Source organism: Oncorhynchus clarkii, chromosome 23, assembly GCF_045791955.1.
Source record: "Oncorhynchus clarkii lewisi isolate Uvic-CL-2024 chromosome 23, UVic_Ocla_1.0, whole genome shotgun sequence".
In the NCBI taxonomy this organism is placed as follows: Eukaryota; Metazoa; Chordata; class Actinopteri; order Salmoniformes; family Salmonidae; genus Oncorhynchus; species Oncorhynchus clarkii.
Genome location: NC_092169.1, coordinates 38,985,868 through 39,005,099, shown reverse-complemented (window position 1 = coordinate 39,005,099; position 19,232 = coordinate 38,985,868). Strand labels below are relative to the sequence as shown.

General features: G+C 43.1%; 1 protein-coding gene across 4 annotated transcripts; it reads right to left on the bottom strand.

Annotated features, from left to right (window-relative positions):
* Positions 1-10,826: 10,826 nt before the first annotated feature.
* On the bottom strand, positions 10,827-19,220 carry LOC139382009 (cytochrome b-c1 complex subunit 2, mitochondrial-like). Of its 4 annotated transcripts, none has more exons than XM_071125919.1 (14): positions 18,894-19,220; positions 17,962-18,042; positions 17,337-17,486; positions 17,161-17,225; positions 16,937-16,993; positions 15,058-15,182; positions 14,809-14,906; positions 14,577-14,634; positions 14,361-14,456; positions 14,017-14,216; positions 13,780-13,860; positions 13,454-13,527; positions 13,181-13,334; positions 10,827-11,223 (listed from the first exon to the last, which is right to left on the bottom strand). In XM_071125919.1, the coding sequence occupies exons 1-14, from the start codon at positions 18,924-18,926 to the stop codon at positions 11,140-11,142; spliced, it is 1,356 nt and encodes a 451-aa protein (XP_070982020.1). In that variant the 5' UTR covers positions 18,927-19,220; the 3' UTR covers positions 10,827-11,139. The 4 variants fall into 4 exon arrangements, with proteins under 4 accessions (XP_070982020.1, XP_070982022.1, XP_070982021.1 ...); XM_071125921.1 differs by having other exon boundaries at positions 19,063-19,220; XM_071125920.1 differs by having other exon boundaries at positions 17,841-18,042; positions 19,063-19,191.
* Between the last annotated feature and the right edge of the window lie 12 nt (positions 19,221-19,232).

Sequence of the window (19,232 nt, the reverse complement as noted above, 5' to 3'; positions counted from 1 at the left end):
CGGGGTTGGGGTAGCCAGGATGAAAGCATGGCCAGCCGTAGAGAAATGCTTATTGAAATTCTCGATTATCATGGATTTATCGATGGCGACAGTGTTTCCTAGCCTCAGTGCATTAGGCAGCTGGGAGGAGGTGCTCTTATTCTCTATGGACTTTTGCTCCAAAACATTTCATGGAATAAATGTTGTGGATCTTAATGTTTTTCCTCATAATCCTGGACTATCGGACCACCATTTTATTACGTTTGCAATTGCAACAAATAATCTGCTCAGACCCCAACCAAGGATCATCAAAAGTCGTGCTATAAATTCACAGACAACACAAAGATTCCTTGATGTCCTTCCAGATTCCCTCTGTCTACCCAAGGACGCCAGAGGACAAAAATCAGTTAACCACCTAACTGAGGAACTCAATTTAACCTTGCGCAATACCCTAGATGCAGTTGCACCCCTAAAAACTAAAAACATTTCTCATAAGAAACTAGCTCCCTGGTACACAGAAAATACCCGAGATCTGAAGCAAGCTTCCAGAAAATTGGAACGGAAATGGCGCCACACCAAACTGGAAGTCTTCCGACTAGCTTGGAAAGACAGTACTGTGCAGTACCGAAGAGCCCTTACTGCTGCTCGATCATCCTATTTTTCTAACTTAATTGAGGAAAATAAGAACAATCCAAAATTCCTTTTTGATACTGTCGCAAAGCTAACTAAAAAGCAGCATTCCCCAAGAGAGGATGACTTTCACTTTAGCAGTGATAAATTCATGAACTTCTTTGAGGAAAAGATTATGATTATTAGAAAGCAAATTACGGACTCCTCCTTAAATCTGCGTATTCCTTCAAAGCTCAGTTGTCCTGAGTCTGCACAACTCTGACAGGACCTAGGATCAAGAGAGACGCTCAAGTGTTTTAGTACTATATCTCTTGACACAATGATGAAAAGAATCATGGCCTCTAAACCTTCAAGCTGCATACTGGACCCTATTCCAACTAAACTACTGAAAGAGCTGCTTCCTGTGCTTGGCCCTCCTATGTTGAACATAATAAACGGCTCTCTATCCACCGGATGTGTACCAAACTCACTAAAAGTGGCAGTAATAAAGCCTCTCTTGAAAAAGCCAAACCTTGACCCAGAAAATATAAAAAACTATCGGCCTGTATCGAATCTTCCATTCCTCTCAAAAATTTTAGAAAAGGCTGTTGCGCAACAACTCACTGCCTTCCTGAAGACAAACAATGTATTCGAAATGCTTCAGTCTGGTTTTAGACCCCATCATAGCACTGAGACGGCACTTGTGAAGGTGGTAAATGAAATTTTAATGGCATCGGACCGAGGCTCTGCATCTGTCCTCGTGCTCCTAGACCTTAGTGCTGCTTTTGACACCATCGATCACCACATTCTTTTGGAGAGATTGGAAACCCAAATTGGTCTACACGGACAAGTTCTGGCCTGGTTTAGATCTTATCTGTCGGAAAGATATCAGTTTGTCTCTGTGAATGGTTTGTTCTCTGACAAATCAACTGTAAATTTCGGTGTTCCTCAAGGTTCCGTTTTAGGACCACTATTGTTTTCACTATATATTTTACCTCTTGGGGATGTTATTCGAAAACATAATGTTAACTTTCACTGCTATGCGGATGACACACAGCTGTACATTTCAATGAAACATGGTGAAGCCCCAAAATTGCCCTTGCTAGAAGAATGTGTTTCAGACATAAGGAAGTGGATGGCTGCAAACTTTCTACTTTTAAACTCGGACAAAACAGAGATGCTTGTTCTAGGTCCCAAGAAACAAAGAGATCTTCTGTTGAATCTGACAATGAATCTTAATGGTTGTACAGTCGTCTCAAATAAAACTGTGAAGGACCTCGGCGTTACTCTGGACCCTGATCTCTCTTTTGAAGAACATATCAAGACCATTTCAAGGACAGCTTTTTTCCATCTACGTAACATTGCAAAAATCAGAGACTTTCTGTCCAAAAATGATGCAGAAAAATTAATCCATGCATTTGTCACTTCTAGGTTAGACTACTGCAATGCTCTACTTTCCGGCTACCCGGATAAAGCACAAAATAAACTTCAGTTAGTGCTAAATACGGCTGCTAGAATCCTGACTAGAACCAAAAAATGTGATCATATTACTCCAGTGCTAGAACCAAAAAATGTGATCATATTACTCCAGTCCTCTCTACACTGGCTTCCTGTCAAAGCAAGGGCTGATTTCAAGGTTTTACTGCTAACCTACAAAGCATTACATGGGCTTGCTCCTACCTATCTCTCTGATTTGGTCCTGCCGTACATACCTACACATACGCTACGGTCACAAGACGCAGGCCTCCTAATTGTCCCTAGAATTTCTAAGCAAACAGCTGGAGGCAGGGCTTTCTCCTATAGAGCTCCATTTTTATGGAACGGTCTGCCTACCCGTGTCAGAGACGCAAACTCGGTCTCAACCTTTAAGTCTCTACTGAAGACTCATCTCTTCAGTGGGTCATATGATTGAGTGTAGTCTGGCCCAGGAGTGGGAGGGTGAACGGAAAGGCTCTGGAGCAACGAACCGCCCTTGCTGTCTCTGCCTGGCCGGTTCCCCTCTTTCCACTGGGATTCTCTGCCTCTAACCCTATTACAGGGGCTGAGTCACTGGCTTACTGGGGCTCTCTCATGCCGTCCCTGGAGGGGGTGCGTCACCTGAGTGGGTTGATTCACTGATGTGGTCATCCTGTCTGGGTTGGCGCCCCCCCCTTGGGTTGTGCCGTGGCGGAGGTCTTTGTGGGCTATACTCAGCCTTGTCTCAGGATGGTAAGTTGGTGGTTGAAGATATCCCTCTAGTGGTGTGGGGGCTGTGCTTTGGCAAAGTGGGTGGGGTTATATCCTTCCTGTTTGGCCCTGTCCGGGGGTGTCCTCGGATGGGGCCACAGTGTCTCCTGACCCCTCCTGTCTCAGCCTCCAGTATTTACGCTGCAGTAGTTTATGTGTCGGGGGGCTAGGGTCAGTTTGTTATATCTGGAGTACTTCTCCTGTCCTATTCGGTGTCCTGTGTGAATCTAAGTGTGCGTTCTCTAATTCTCTCCTTCTCTCTTTCTCTCTCTCGGAGGACCTGAGCCCTAGGACCATGCCCCAGGACTACCTGACATGATGACTCCTTGCTGTCCCAAGTCCACCTGGCCGTGCTGCTGCTCCAGTTTCAACTGTTCTGCCTTATTATTATTCGACCATGCTGGTCATTTATGAACATTTGAACATCTTGGCCATGTTCTGTTATAATCTCCACCCGGCACAGTCAGAAGAGGACTGGCCATCCCACATATGCTCTCTTTAATTCTCTCTTTTTTTCTCTCTCTCGGAGGACCTGAGCCCTAGGACCATGCCCCAGGAATACCTGACATGATGACTCCTTGCTGTCCCCAGTCCACCTGACTGTGCTGCTGCTCCAGTTTCAACTGTTCTGCCTTATTATTATTCGACCATGCTGGTCATTTATGAACATTTGAACATCTTGGCAATGTTCTGTTATAATCTCCACCCGGCACAGCCAGAAAAGGACTGGCCACCCCACATAGCCTGGTTCCTCTCTAGGTTTCTTCCTAGGTTTTGGCCTTTCTAGGGAGTTTTTTCTAGCCACCGTGCTTCTACACCTGCATTGCTTGCTGTTTGGGGTTTTAGGCTGGGTTTCTGTACAGCACTTTGAGATATCAGCTGATGTACGAAGGGCTATATAAATAAATTTGATTTGATTTGATTTGATTTCCCAGACATGCCACTATGCAAATAATTTGCAATTAGTGACTCTTACATGTAATCCATATTATTTAAAGAAACAAACCTTTTGAGTGAGCAGAATTGAAAAAAGTATGTCACAATTGTGACATATGGGAACAAGCATTGCTCTGCCTGTAATACAATTAACAATCATTTACCCCTATTCCCCAGCCTCAGTATGTACACTATACAGTTGAAGTCAGAAGTTTACATACACTTAGGTTGGAGTCATTAAAACTCGTTTTTCAACCACTCCACAAATTTCTTGTTAACAAACTATAGTTTTGGGAAGTCGGTTAGTACATCTACTTTGTGCATGACACAAGTAATTTGTTCAACAATTGTTTACAGACAGATTATTTCACTTATAATTCACTGTATCACAATTCCAGTGAGTCAGAATTTTACATACACTAAGTTGACTCTGCCTTTAAACAGCTTGGAAAATTCCAGAAAAGGATGCCACGGATTTAGAAGCTTCTGATAGGCTAATTGACATCATTTGAGTCAATTGGAGGTGTACCTGTGGATGTATTTCAAGGCCTACCTTCAAACTCAGTGCCTCTTTGCTTGACATCATGGGAAAATCAAAAGAAATCAGACAAGACCTCAGAAAATAATTTGTAGACCTCCACAAGGCTGGTTCATCCTTGGGAGCAATTTCCAGACGCCTGAAATTACCACGTTCATCTGTACAAACAATAGTATGCAAGTATAAACACCATGGGACCACGCAGCCATCATACCGCTCAGGAAGGAGGCGCGTTCTGTCTCCTAGAGATAAACGCACTTTGGTGAGAAAAGTGCAAATCAATCCCAGAACAACAGCAAGGAAGGAAACGGGTACGAAAGTATCTATTTCAAACAGTAAAACGAGTCCTATATTGACATAACCTGAAAGGCCGCTCAGCAAGGAAGAAGCCACTACTCCAAAACCGCCATAAAAAAGCCAGCTACAGTTTGCAACTGCACATGGGGACAAAGATTGTACTTTTTGGAGAAATGTCCTCTGGTCTGATGAAACAAAAATAGAACTGTTTGACCATAATGACCATTGTTATGTTTGGAGGAACAAGGGGGATGCTTGCAAGCTGAAGAACACCATCCCAACCATGAAGCACAGGGATGATGGCAGCATCATGTTGTGGGGGTGCTTTGCTGCAGGAGGGACTGGTGCACTTCACAAAATAGATGGCTTCATGAGGAAGGACAATTATGTGGATTTATTGAAGCAGCATCTCAAGACATCAGTTAAAGCTTGGTCGCAAATGGGTCTTCCAAGTGGACAATGACCCCAACCATACTTACAAATTTGTGGCAAAATGGCTTAAGGACAACAAAGTCAAGGTATTGAAGTGGCCATCACAAAGCTCTAACCTCAATACCATTTGTAAATTTGTGGGCAGAACTGAAAATGCGTGTGTGAGCAAGGAGGCCTTACACACCTGACTCAGTTACACCAGCTCTGTCGGGAGGAATGGGCCAAAATTCATCCAATTTATTGTGGAAGGTTTCTGAAACGTTAAGTTAAACAAGTTAAGTTAAACAATTTAAAGAAATTAAAGGTGAAATAAATCCTTCTCTCTACTATTACTCTGACATTTTGCATTCTTAAAATAAACTGGTGATCCTAACTGACTAAGGGGTATGTAAACTTCTGACTTCAACTGTATATACAAAAGTATGTGGACACTCTTTCAAATTAGTGGATTTGGCTATTTCAGCCACACCCGTTGCTGACAAGTTTATAAAATTGAGCACACAGCCATGCAATCTTCATAGACAAACATTTGCAATATAATGGCCTTACTGAAAAGTTCAGTGACTTTCAACGTGGCACCGTCATAGGATTCCACCTTTCAAACAAGTCAGTTCGTCAAATTTCTGCCCTGCTAGTGCTGCCTCGGTCAACTGTAAGCACTGGTATTGTGACACTGTTCCAACTTTCTGGCAACAGTTTGGGGAAGGCCCTTTACTGTTTCAGAATGACAATGCCCTTGTCCACAAAGCGAGGTCCAAACAGAAATGGTTTGTGGAGATCGGTGCGGAAGAACATGACTGGCCTGCACACATCCTTGACCTCAACCCCATTGAACACATTTGGGATGAATTGGAACACAGACTGCGAGCCAGGCCTTATCGCCCAACATCAGTGTCCGACCTCACTAATGCTCTTGTGGCTGAATGGGAGTAAGTCCCCTCATTAATGTTCCAACATCTAGTGGAAAGCCTTCCCAGGAGAGTGGAGGCTGTTATAGCAGCAAAGGGGGTACCAACTCCACATTAATGTTAAGGATTTTGGAATGAGCAGGTGTCCACATCATGTAGTGTACACTACCGGTCAAAAGTTTTAGAACACTACTCATTCAAGGGTTTTCTTTATTTGTACTATTTTCTACATTGAAATAAGAACTATGAAATAACAAATATGGGATCATGTAGTAACCAAAAAAGTGTTAAACAAGTCTAAATATATTTTATATTTGAGATTCTTCAAATAGCCACCCGTTGCCTTGATGACAGCTTTGCACACTCTTGGCATTCTCTCAACCAGCTTCATGAGGTAGTCACCTGGAATGCATTTCAATTTACTTAAAAGTTAATTAATGGATTTTCTTTCCTTAATGTGTTTGAGCCAATCAGTTGTGTCTGGTAGGGGGGTATACAGAAGATAGCCCTATTTGGTAAAAGACCAAGTCCATATTATGGCAAGAACAGCTCAAATAAGCAAAGAGAAATGACAGTCCATCAATACTTAAAGACATGAAGGTCAGTCAATAAAGAAAATGTGAAGAACTTTGACAGTTTCTTCAAGTGCAGTCGCAAAAACCATAAAGCGCTATGATGAAACTGGCCACCAACATTTATGTACCTATATCCAACTATCCCTTGCACACCCAACCTTGTTAGTTGCATGTCTTAGTCCTGTGACATCTGACCTGTGTACCTTAACCAATTCACAGATAAAATCATGGAACAGTGCCATCACTCATTTGCCTCAGGCTCATTCACTTTTTTTCTACCACAAACTTGTTACCAGAAAGCAGTGTTGTAGTACTCGAGTCAGGGACTCGGACTTCACTGTGACGACCCTCCCACTCTGTCTGCCAAATTATTTATCTTTGCTCTTGTTTTCCTTAATAGGATGTCGGTAGGCGTAGCCGGGAGGGTCAGTGAAATGTGACAAACCTGGGCTTGGGTGTGTCCCGGGGATAAATACACCTTTCCCCCATACATTGAGGAGACTCTCTCCACGCAGACACACTCCTGTTTTTGGTTGTGGCATTTTGGGGCTTCTTTGAGTTTGTTTTGGCACCTCTAAACACCCCTCATTATCACCATCTATGCACGCATCCACTCACTTACACTGCTGACTACACACAACATTTCTACTTGGATATACAGTGCCTTGCGAAAGTATTCGGCCCCCTTGAACTTTGCGACCTTTTGCCACATTTCAGGCTTCAAACATAAAGATATAAAACTGTATTTTTTTGTGAAGAATCAACAACAAGTGGGACACAATCATGAAGTGGAACGACATTTATTGGATATTTCAAACTTTTTTAACAAATCAAAAACTGAAAAATTGGGCGTGCAAAATTATTCAGCCCCCTTAAGTTAATACTTTGTAGCGCCACCTTTTGCTGCGATTACAGCTGTAAGTCGCTTGGGGTATGTCTCTATCAGTTTTGCACATCGAGAGACTGACATTTTTTCCCATTCCTCCTTGCAAAACAGCTCGAGCTCAGTGAGGTTGGATGGAGAGCATTTGTGAACAGCAGTTTTCAGTTCTTTCCACAGATTCTCGATTGGATTCAGGTCTGGACTTTGACTTGGCCATTCTAACACCTGGATATGTTTATTTTTGAACCATTCCATTGTAGATTTTGCTTTATGTTTTGGATCATTGTCTTGTTGGAAGACAAATCTCCGTCCCAGTCTCAGGTCTTTTGCAGACTCCATCAGGTTTTCTTCCAGAATGGTCCTGTATTTGGCTCCATCCATCTTCCCATCAATTTTAACCATCTTCCCTGTCCCTGCTGAAGAAAAGCAGGCCCAAACCATGATGCTGCCACCACCATGTTTGACAGTGGGGATGGTGTGTTCAGCTGTGTTGCTTTTACGCCAAACATAACGTTTTGCATTGTTGCCAAAAAGTTCCATTTTGGTTTCATCTGACCAGAGCACCTTCTTCCACATGTTTGGTGTGTCTCCCAGGTGGCTTGTGGCAAACTTTAAACGACACTTTTTATGGATATCTTTAAGAAATGGCTTTCTTCTTGCCACTCTTCCATAAAGGCCAGATTTGTGCAATATACAACTAATTGTTGTCCTATGGACAGAGTCTCCCACCTCAGCTGTAGATCTCTGCAGTTAATCCAGAGTGATAATGGGCCTCTTGGCTGCATCTCTGATCAGTCTTCTCCTTGTATGAGCTGAAAGTTTAGAGGGACGGCCAGGTCTTGGTAGATTTGCAGTGGTCTGATACTCCTTCCATTTCAATATTATCGCTTGCACAGTGCTCCTTGGGATGTTTAAAGCTTGGGAAATATTTTTGTATCCAAATCCGGCTTTAAACTTCTTCACAACAGTATCTCGGACCTGCCTGGTGTGTTCCTTGTTATTCATGATGCTCTCTGCGCTTTTAACAGACCTCTGAGACTATCACAGTGCAGGTGCATTTATACGGAGACTTGATTACACACAGGTGGATTGTATTTATCATCATTAGTCATTTAGGTCAACATTGGATCATTCAGAGATCCTCACTGAACTTCTGGAGAGAGTTTGCTGCACTGAAAGTAAGGGGGCTGAATAATTTTGCACGCCCAATTTTTCAGTTTTTGATTTGTTAAAAAAGTTTGAAATATCCAATAAATGTCGTTCCACTTCATGATTGTGTCCCACTTGTTGTTGATTCTTCACAAAAAAATACAGTTTTATATCTTTATGTTTGAAGCCTGAAATGTGGCAAAAGGTCGCAAAGTTCAAGGGGGCCGAATACTTTCGCAAGGCACTGTAGTTTACTTTAAGAAATATGTTTGATTTCTTTATCTTTGCGTTGTCTCCCTCTTTGTTACGGGCTATGAGCCGGTTCGTAACAACTCTGATTCAAGTTACGGTTTTTGTGACTCGACTCTGACTCAACAGAGTCTTTCTCTCTTGCAAGATTCAATATGCTAGCTACAAGAGCAAATGTTACATAGCTACTGTATTAGCAGTCTAGCCTTACTTAGCTTTATACCTTACTAAATATAGCTTCAAAGATTATTGGGCCACAGCTTTTAGCACTGCCAAGTGACTTGGGACTCAACCTGGACCTGAGGTTTAGTGCATTGACTACATCACTGCCAGAAAGGATTTGATGGAACAATTGACATCCATTCAGACCCATTACCTGTATTAGCCTGGTACATCTTATTACTCAAATAAACCATGTAAATTCATGGGTATAAAGCTTAACTCATAAAACAGGTTTACCCTCGTGTCCAAGTCGCAACATTCATACAAACCAGGCCTACAACCCTGCACTTCTGCCGTAATATACCCATGCGAACCTGGTTTACACCTGTGGCTATGTACAATGCGTTGATAAAAACAGCTCTGCCATTGTAACTATTTAGTAAAACTCACATAAACCAGGGCTACACTTGTGCAAGAGACACTGAACAAAACTACTGACATTAAGTATATACGTTATTACACTAATTGAGTTTAAAGGTCTATACATTGCCAATTCCCCCTGAAATAACCAAATGAAATGTTTTAGTCAAAATCACTGATTTAAGCATATGTAAAGGCTAATAGTCATGGTAAAATCATCTGTAAGATCATCTTGATAAAGTATACCCATAACCCAAATTAACTTCAATCTACTGAAAAAAGAATCTGGTATGATTAAATATATACATTAACATAGAGCCACTGTATTGTCCTCCAAAAGTATGTGGACACCCCTTCAAATGAGTGGATTCAGCTATTCCTGCCACACCCGTTGCTGACAGGTGTATAAAATGGAGCACACAGCCATGTAATCGCCATAGACAAACATTGGCAGTAGAATGGCCATACTGAGGAGCTCAGTGATTTTCAACATGGCACCATCATAGGATGCCACCTTTCTAACAAATCAGTTCTTCAAATTTCTGCCCTGCTCTGCTAGAGCTGTCCCGGTCAACTGCTGTTATTGTGAAGTGGAAACGTCTAGGAGCAACAATGGCTCAGCCGCAGTGGTAAGCCACACAAGCTCAAAGAACAGGACCACGTAGCATGTAAAAAGTGTCTGTCCTCGGTTGCAACACTCACTAGAGTTCAAAACTGCCTCTGGAAGCAACGTTGGCACAATAACTGTTCGTTGGGAGATTCTTGAAATGGGTTTCCATGGCCGAGCAACCGCACAAGCATACCTGGAGTGGTATAAAGCTTGCCGCCATTGGACTTTGGAGCAGTGGAAACACGTTTTCTGGAGTGATGAATCAAGCTTCACCATCAGTTCAAAGAAGGCACTTTCCTGTTTCAGCATGACAAAGCCCCTGTGCACAAAGCGAGGTCCATACAGAAATGGTTTGTTGAGATCGGTGTGGAAGAACCTGACTAGCATGCAGAGCCCTGACCTCAACCCCATCTTACACCTTTTGGGATGAATTGGAACGCCGACTTCGAGACAGGCCTAATTGCCCAACATCAGTGCTCAACCTTACTAATGCTCGTGTGGCTGAATGGAAGAAAATCGCCGCAGCATTGTTCCAACATCTAATGGAAAGCTTTCCCAGAAGAGTGGAGGTTGTTATGGGGGGGGGGGGCGCAACTCCATATTATTGCCCATGGTTTTGGAATGAGATGTTCGACGAGCAGGTGTCCACATCATGACTAAAAGTATCTTTTCTCATTGGAAAACATACATTAGCCACCTGGCTACAATTCACTTGTATTTCCGGGAACAAATAACGTATCAACTATGTTATTTTGTTCAACATGGTCAGACGTAATCAAACACTTTTTCATGAAAGCGACATGAACAGATTAGGAGAAATAGAATTTCACACTATTGGACAATGTATCAAAACTTTTTCATGGATCAAAAGGTTTCATTTATTTTCATCTGGTAAGACATTAGGTCTATTTACAAGAGTAAAAAACTACTTATTCCACCTTTACGGTAGATATTCTTTATTCATTCATTTACATGAGCTATACAGTTCAAGATCCACGTAAAAATAGCAACAACTATAAATATTGGCAGTTGGTGTGATTACAACATAACTTCCTCAAAAGAACAATGACACAATTAGGATAATGACTGTTTCAGTTTGTTTGTTTTGAATGGACAGAGGCCTTTGTTGGGAGTTAATATCACATGTGAAATAAAGTTGAAAGGCTTTAGATCTCGTCAACGAAGGGCGTCTTGATGAGGTTTCCACTGGAAGCCATGGACTTCTTGCCTGAAACAAACTTATTTGCAGCCTGAGAGAACAAGGAAAACACATTACATTTAGTAGACATTCTTATCCACAGCGACTTATACATTTTTCATACTTTTTCTGTACTGGTCCCCCGTGGAAATCAAACCAAGAACCTTGGTGTTGCAAGCACCATGCTCTATCAACTGAGCCACACGGGACCATCTAAGCAGAAAAACTAACAAACAAGGAAAACACTCCTAATGTGCTGTACAAGTCAAGAGTGAGCTGCAGCAAAGACTAATATAGAAATACACTGCTCAAACACTGCTCAAATAAATACAATACAACAAATAAACAAATAAATACACTTAAACAACACAATGTATCTCCAAGTCAATCACACTTCTGTGAAATCAAACTGTCCACTTAGGAAGCAACACTGATTGACATTTCACATGCTGTTGTGCAAATGGAATAGACAACAGGTGGAAATTATAGGCAAATAGCAAGACACTCCCAATAAAGGAGTGGTTCTGCAGGTGGTGACCACAGACCACTTCTCAGTTCCTATCCTTCCTGGCTGATGTTTTGGTAACTTTTGAATGCTGGCGGTGCTTTCACTCTAGTGGTAGCATGAGACGGAGTCTACAACCCACACAAGTGGCTCAGGTAGTGCAGCTCATCCAGGATGGCACATCAATGCGAGCTGTGGCAAGAAGGTTTGATGTGTCTGTCAGCGTAGTGTCCAGAGCATGGAGGCGCTACCAGGAGACAGGCCAGTACATCAGGAGACGTGGAGGAGGCCGTAGGAGGGCAACAACCCAGCAGCAGGACCGCTACCTCCGCCTTTGTGCAAGGAGGAGCAGGAGGAGCACTGCCAGAGCCCTGCAAAATGACCTCCAGCAGGCCACAAATGTGCATGTGTCTGCTCAAACGGTCAGAAAGGCTCCATGAGGGTGGTATGAGGGCCCGACGTCCACAGGTGGGGGATGTGCTTACAGCCCAACACCGTGCAGGACGTTTGGCATTTGCCAGAGAACACCAAGATTGGCAAATTCGCCACTGGCACCCTGTGCTCTTCACAGATGAAAGCAGGTTCGCATTGAGCACATGTGACAGACATGACAGAGTCTGGAGACGCCGTGGAGAACGTTCTGCTGCCTGCAACATCCTCCAGCATGACCGGTTTGGCGGTGGGTGAGTCATGGTGTGGGGTGGCATTTCTTTGGGGGGCCTCCATGTGCTCGCCAGAGGTAGCCTGACTGCCATTAGGTACCGAGATGAGATCCTCAGACCCCTTGTGAGACCATATGCTGGTGCGGTTGGCCCTGGGTTCCTCCTAATGCAAGACAACGCTAGACCTCATGTGGCTGGAGTGTGTCAGAAGTTCATGCAAGAGGAAGGCATTGATGCTATGGACTGGCCCGCCCGTTCCCCAGACCTGAATCCAATTGAGCACATCTGGGAAATCATGTCTCGCTCCATCCACCAACGCCAAGTTGCACCACAGACTGTCCAGGAGTTGGCGGATGCTTTAGTCCAGGTCTGGGAGGAGATCCCCCAGGAGACCATCCGCCACCTCATCAGGAGCATGCCCAGGTGTTGTAGGGAGGTCATACAGGCACGTGGAGGCCACACACACTACTGAGCCTCATTTTGACTTGTTTTAAGGACATTACATCAAAGTTGGATCAGCCTGTAGTGTGATTTTCCACTTTAATTTTGAGTGTGACTTCAAATCCAGACCTCCATGGGTTGATACATTTGATTTCCATTGATAATTTGTGTGATTTTGTTGTCAGCACATTCAACTATGTAAAGAAAAAAGTTTTCAATAAGAATATTTCATTCATTCAGATCTAGGATGTGTTATTTTAGTGTTCCCTTTATTTTTTTGAGCAGTGTATATGAACTTCCACTTGAATTTTCACTTAGTCTTCAATTGACATCAATACATGAGTAAGTGAAAATTCAACTTCAGCGGAAGATAATATTCGCCCCAAAGTGAATAAACTTACGTTGGCGACATCAGTTGCGGAGACGGAGTCGATCTTCTGTGCGATGGCCTCGGGGGAGTGGTAGACGGCCCCGGACAGAGCCTGTGAACCCATGGCGTCTAACAAACCCTCTGAGCTCTCCAACGACATCAGGTACTCAGCCTTCAGCTGGGTCCTACAAAAACAGATACACCTTAAGTCAACCTCTTCAAAGTCCCTTCCATTGCAATACTTTTCTTGATTTTATCTACTCAAATTCTATATTCAAGTTTCTAAGTCTGTGTGTTAGCTTACTTGGCGCGGGTCAGGTCAGCTTCTGAGACTCCTCCTGTAACAGCCTTCACCTGGCTAATAGCTGCCTTGATCACCTGGATAGGAGGACAGGGATAGGTCAATCGATTAATCAATGGGAGGTCAAAGTTCATCTTCATTATGATCTTTCCTCATCCTAAATTAATGATCTTACATTCCATTCTATGTAAAAGCAACTATCCCTCACAGGGTGCATAGGACTAATTAGTAACGGCTTCAAAAAGCTGTTGTGAAGAGGATCAATTAATCTTTATCAATTCTTATACAATGTACGTTATCAGTGGAAATGTAAGAGACATCATACTCACGTCACCAGCTGCTGCAGACTGGGAGATGGTGTAGACTCCAAACAGGCCAGAGTCAGAGTAGTTGGAATTGAAAGCAGAGGCCTAAAAGGAGGGGACACCAGAGGAGAATGACTGCATGACAGAAATCTATTCTGCACAAAACTCTTCTACCCAAAGACTTCTCCACATACTGCATTCCCCTCTTGTAGAATGCCCAGCTATAAAAACACAATCTGATCTGCTGATTATGTCACCCACGTCGAAGGGGTCTGCAGTAGCCTTAGCGACGCCCTGGAAGAGTTTGGAAGTGGGGCTGGAGCCTCTCTTGATGTGTGGCCCCGCCCCCAGGACGTGCTGTAGTACAGAGAAGGCCATAGCCTCGTCTGTGCCCACCGCTGCCCCCTCAGACACCACCACAGAGTGCACCAGGCTGGACCCGTTCTGCACCCGCACCTCGCCTAGAGAGAAAAAAGAAAGGAAGCAGGGAGAAACCTCATTAGAATTCAGGAAATTTCCCAGGAAAATGACATTTAATGCATGGGGAGCCAACCCTCTTCTTGCAGATAGTGGTCATCTCAGCCCCTCTGGAATAAGGGTCTTACCACCGCGGTACTGAGCCTTTGTCCCAGCAGTGCCCATCCCACTGCGGATGTTGAGGAACTGCTCTCCCACCTGCTTCAGAACATTGTGGTCCACACCTGAACAGATAGAATGTATATGAAAACACAATATCCTTTTCAAAATGATCTTAACACACATGGCCATCAAGTCATTTGATTAAAAATGTGTTTTATTAGAAATACACATTAAAAACTTACCAAGCCCAACCAGAGCCATTCTTGCACTTGTGAAATTGTTCTGGATAAAATTGTGCATCTGCAGAGAAACAGAGGGTTAATGAAAAATTCAACCGTAGTGCAGCACTTCCTGAAGTAGTACAACCCTGCATGTTCAACTGGAGAGGAAGATGAACACCCATAGCATTAGCCCAAACGAATTAATAGTGCTGTACAGTAGAACATGCTAGGACCAGGATGTTGAGTGTCTTACATGGTCAGAATCGACCTGGCTAACCATGTAGTCTGGGCAGTAGAGGGAGTTGGACAGGGCGTTCTTGTAAGCAGCTCCATGTAGACCCTCAATCACACCTGAGGAACAGATCCACAATATGCTTCAGCTGCAGTGTGATGGTGACAATTTGCAATCTTTTAACATGTAGCATGATACTATTATCCAGCGATATTAACAGAAAGCGCATTCAAATAATCAAACTGAAACAACCAGTGTGTGTGTTCTCACCCATCTGGGGGGTCTGCGCAGCTAGGGCCTTGTCCATCTTGACCCTGGGGGTGAGGTCCGACACCTCCCACGGCCTGAACTCTGGGGCTGTGGTCACATTGATCAGATACTCCATCACCGTGTCACTGCATTAGACCACACAGAAATTACAATGATAGCAAATTATTTGGTATTTTATATTGCGATACTGGTATTGTCACAGCTCTACTATGCGTACACAAACATAGATCTGAATATGGTGAATAAATTGCTGTCATTCTTTGTGTACGCATAGTAGGGCTGTGACAATATCAGTATCGGAATATAAAAGAACAAAAACACTTTTTGGTCTTTAAAAAAAACTGCTGTATGTGATATAGCTGGGAAAATAAATAAATGTGACTCTGGATGACAACAATGATATTTGTTCCCAACATTAGGTCTGTTTTCATAAAGAAGTTAAATCCACTTCGTGTTTTGTTTCCCTGCCACAACACTAGGGAGTATCATGATACTGGTATAGTCTCGAGGTCGACCGATTCATCGGAATGGCCGATTAATTAGGGCCGATTTCAAGTTTTCATAACAATCGGAAATCGGTATTTTTGGGCGCCGATTTTTTAAATACCTTTATTTAACTATGCAAGTCAGTTAAGAACACATTCTTATTTTCAATGATGGCCTAGGAACGGTGGGTTAACTGCCTTGTTCAGGGGCAGAACGACAGATTTTCACCTTGTCAGCTCGGGGGGATCCAATCTTGCAACCTTACAGTTAACTAGTCCAACGCAATAACGACCTGCCTCTCTCTGGTTGCACTCCACAAGGAGACTGCCTGTTACGCGAATGCAGTAAGCCAAGGTAAGTTGCTAGCTGGCATGAAACTTTTCTTATAAAAAACAATCAATCATAATCACTAGTTAACTACACATGATTGATGATATTACTAGATATTATCTAGCGTGTCCTGCATTGCATATAATCTGACTGAGCATACAAGCATACAAGTATCTAAGTATCTGACTGAGCGGTGGTAGGCAGAAGCAGGCGTGTAAACATTCATTCAAACAGCACTTTCGTGCGTTTTGACAGCAGCTCTTCGTTGTGCGTCAAGCATTGCGCTGTTTATGACTTCAAGCCTATCAACTCCCGAGATGAGGCTGGTGTAACCGAAGTGAAATGGCTAGCTAGTTGTGCGCGCTAATAGGGTTTCAAACGTCACTCGCTCTGAGCCTTCTAGTAGTTATTCCCCTTGCTCTGCATGGGTAACGCTGCTTCGATGGTGGCTGTTGTCGTTGTGTTACTGGTTCGTGCCCAGGGAGGAGCGAGGAGAGGGACGGAAGCTATACTGTTACACTGGCAATACTAAAGTGCCTATAAGAACATCCAATAGTCAAAGGTTCATGAAATACAAATGGTATAGAGGGAAATAGTCCTATAATTCCTAGAATAACTACAACCTAAAACTTCTTACCTGGGAATATTGAAGACTCATGTTAAAAGAAACCACCAGCTTTCATATGTTCTCATGTTCTGAGCAAGGAACTGAAACATTAGCTTTCTTACATAGCACATATTGCACTTTTACTTTCTTCTCCAACACTTTGTTTTTGCATTATTTAAACCAAATTGAACATGTTTCATTATTTACTTGAGGCTAAATTGATTTTATTGATGTATTATATTAAGTTAAAATAAGTGTTCATTCAGTATTGTTGTAATTGTCATTATTACAAATATATATAAAAAATAAAATAAAAATAATTTAAAAAATGGCCGATTATTCTGCATCTGCCTTTTTGGTCCTCCAATAAATCAGTATTAAAAAATCATAATCGGTCGACCTCTAGTATGGTCCCAGCCATAATACAGAGGTACGCTTTAAGCAAGCATCACTTACATGTGGTCTCTGAGACAGTCAAACGAGTAGATCATGTTCTCTCTGGATGACGTCACGCTGCATAGAAAACACACAAAGATAAACACTATGTCATCCATGGCAGTGGTACAGTCAGTCAGAAAATATGTTAAGTATCCCAAACAATAGAAAACAAAGATATGTCTAGTTGTCTTTTGGCTCGTGAGGATGTAAACACTCATTCACAGGCTCTGAAGACTACTGACCTTAGACTGCCTCCCACTGCCTCCACACCACGACAGATCCTGAAGGCTGAAGCACCTTTGGTAGTCTAGAAAAGAGAAACAGAGATTGGGATTAACCACATGACTAGTTCCTACACAGTATTGAGTACATTGAAGCTCCTGTCTACATCATGTTGATGAACCAGAACCAGGCGTACCAGGTTGGCAGCCAGACGGAGCAGGTGGGTGACTCCCTGGTTCTCTGGGGACTCATAGCGACAGCCAGCCTTCACAAACACACCGATCCTGGAACCTGGGGAGTAGTTGTCCAACGAGGCTATCATCAGACCGCTGGGCAGTTTGGTCACCTGCAAGAGAAATATCAGTTAGCATCACACCTTGGTGGTGTTTTATGCATTTAAGATGTCAGAAAATGTTAACAGAGCAGTGTAGTATAACATATTTTAGCTCCAACTTCTGTTATAGCATGTCCATATACAAGGCAACAAATGGGTGGGAAGCAAAGCATCAAATCCCAAACACCTTTTTACCTAGTTTTACTTCAACTATTAAAAATGTAATCAGCATGAAATTTGACTGGGGGTTTGTAACACTAGAGATATTTTATGTGGAATAATATCTCAAAGGAACAAAGTACGTAAACACACAGGAGATAGAGCTGGGCAGAGGACACAATCTCCACCCCCTAAATCACCACATACATGGACATCCTGGTATGAATGGGCAGCCCCTGTGGAGACCCTGATACCCGACAGAGGCTGAGTCAAGGGCTGCATAGAAGCGTCTCTGTGAGGAGAGAGAGACATGTCAACACCCACTGACCTGCACCTCCTGCGGCTGAAACTTTACGTGCTCCGCGGAGACATCCAATTTACGGGCCACCTGGGCTGCGTAAAGCCTTGTCTGTAATGCAGAAAAGATACAAGGTGACTTCATATCCTACTAGGGTGTTATGGTGGGTCTGGACTTCGGATAGAGAGAACTTATGAGATTATTAAGAATCATAGACAGAGAACGATGGTTGAATGCTGGCTGGACAGACGTGGATGGACCTTATGGGGGGCACACCTGCATAATAATATTCAAATGTTGTAATGTTGAATAAGAAGGTTCTGTTTCCATTCAAAGGTGCAGCCCTGCCACTCATTTGTTTTGGAGGACTGAGGAAGAGGGTCATGGCAAGTGCTAAATCAAAGAATAGAATTATGCACCATGTTGGAGCAGGATGAAGCTTGAGCAAGGATAAACTTGGCTGTAAGATTGTAACGTTATGTCCTGATGAATTAACCCAAGACAGTGCGTGCCAGCTATTTGCATTATAGTGCAAGGTCGAGGGCACATGACCATCGTCTATGAACTACATTTGACTTTAGATGGAGAATCAAAAGGCTTGTCGACACATCCAACGTCCGTTATCCTCTGTATGATCTGAGCTTTTGATTGGTCAGACCGATAGACGAATTTAACAACACTTTGACAGCGGGGATAGCGTAGATGTCTCCTTCTTCTAATATAGAACCACAACTTTTAACCCACTGCCAAACGTTGAGGTTGGGTTCATCCAACATCAGCAGGCCATGTATCTAACGGGTCGTGCTAATGTTAGCTGGCGACCGCGCAAGCATGCTAGCTAGTGCCATCATTACACAGCTTGCAGAGCAGGCACCTTTCTCGCCAAACAAGCCATACAATCTCTTAGTACTATCGGAAACCAAAATCCGTCTCCTGAATAGTCAACTATTCAGATTTCTTACCGACAGCTTACTTATTCCCCGAATCCCCTTCATCTCCCCTCTATCCTTCAGCCAGGACGATTAAATATGGCTGACCTAGGAAGTCCTAGCCAGAGTTCCCAGCGCGCCACATTTTTCCTAGATTTTTTTTGTGCACTAACGAATGCTGTTGATGCACGTCACCACCTACCGTCCAAGGGGACACCGTTTAAAATATAGTAAACAGATTTTGATCTGTTCTGCAGGGTTCTACAATTTTTTTTCCACATTTCGTGAAAATGCACAACATGCAAATTGAATTACATTGAAAATAACTGTGACTACTGGCTGCGGAAACAAAACCAAAGCAAAAAGAAGAAC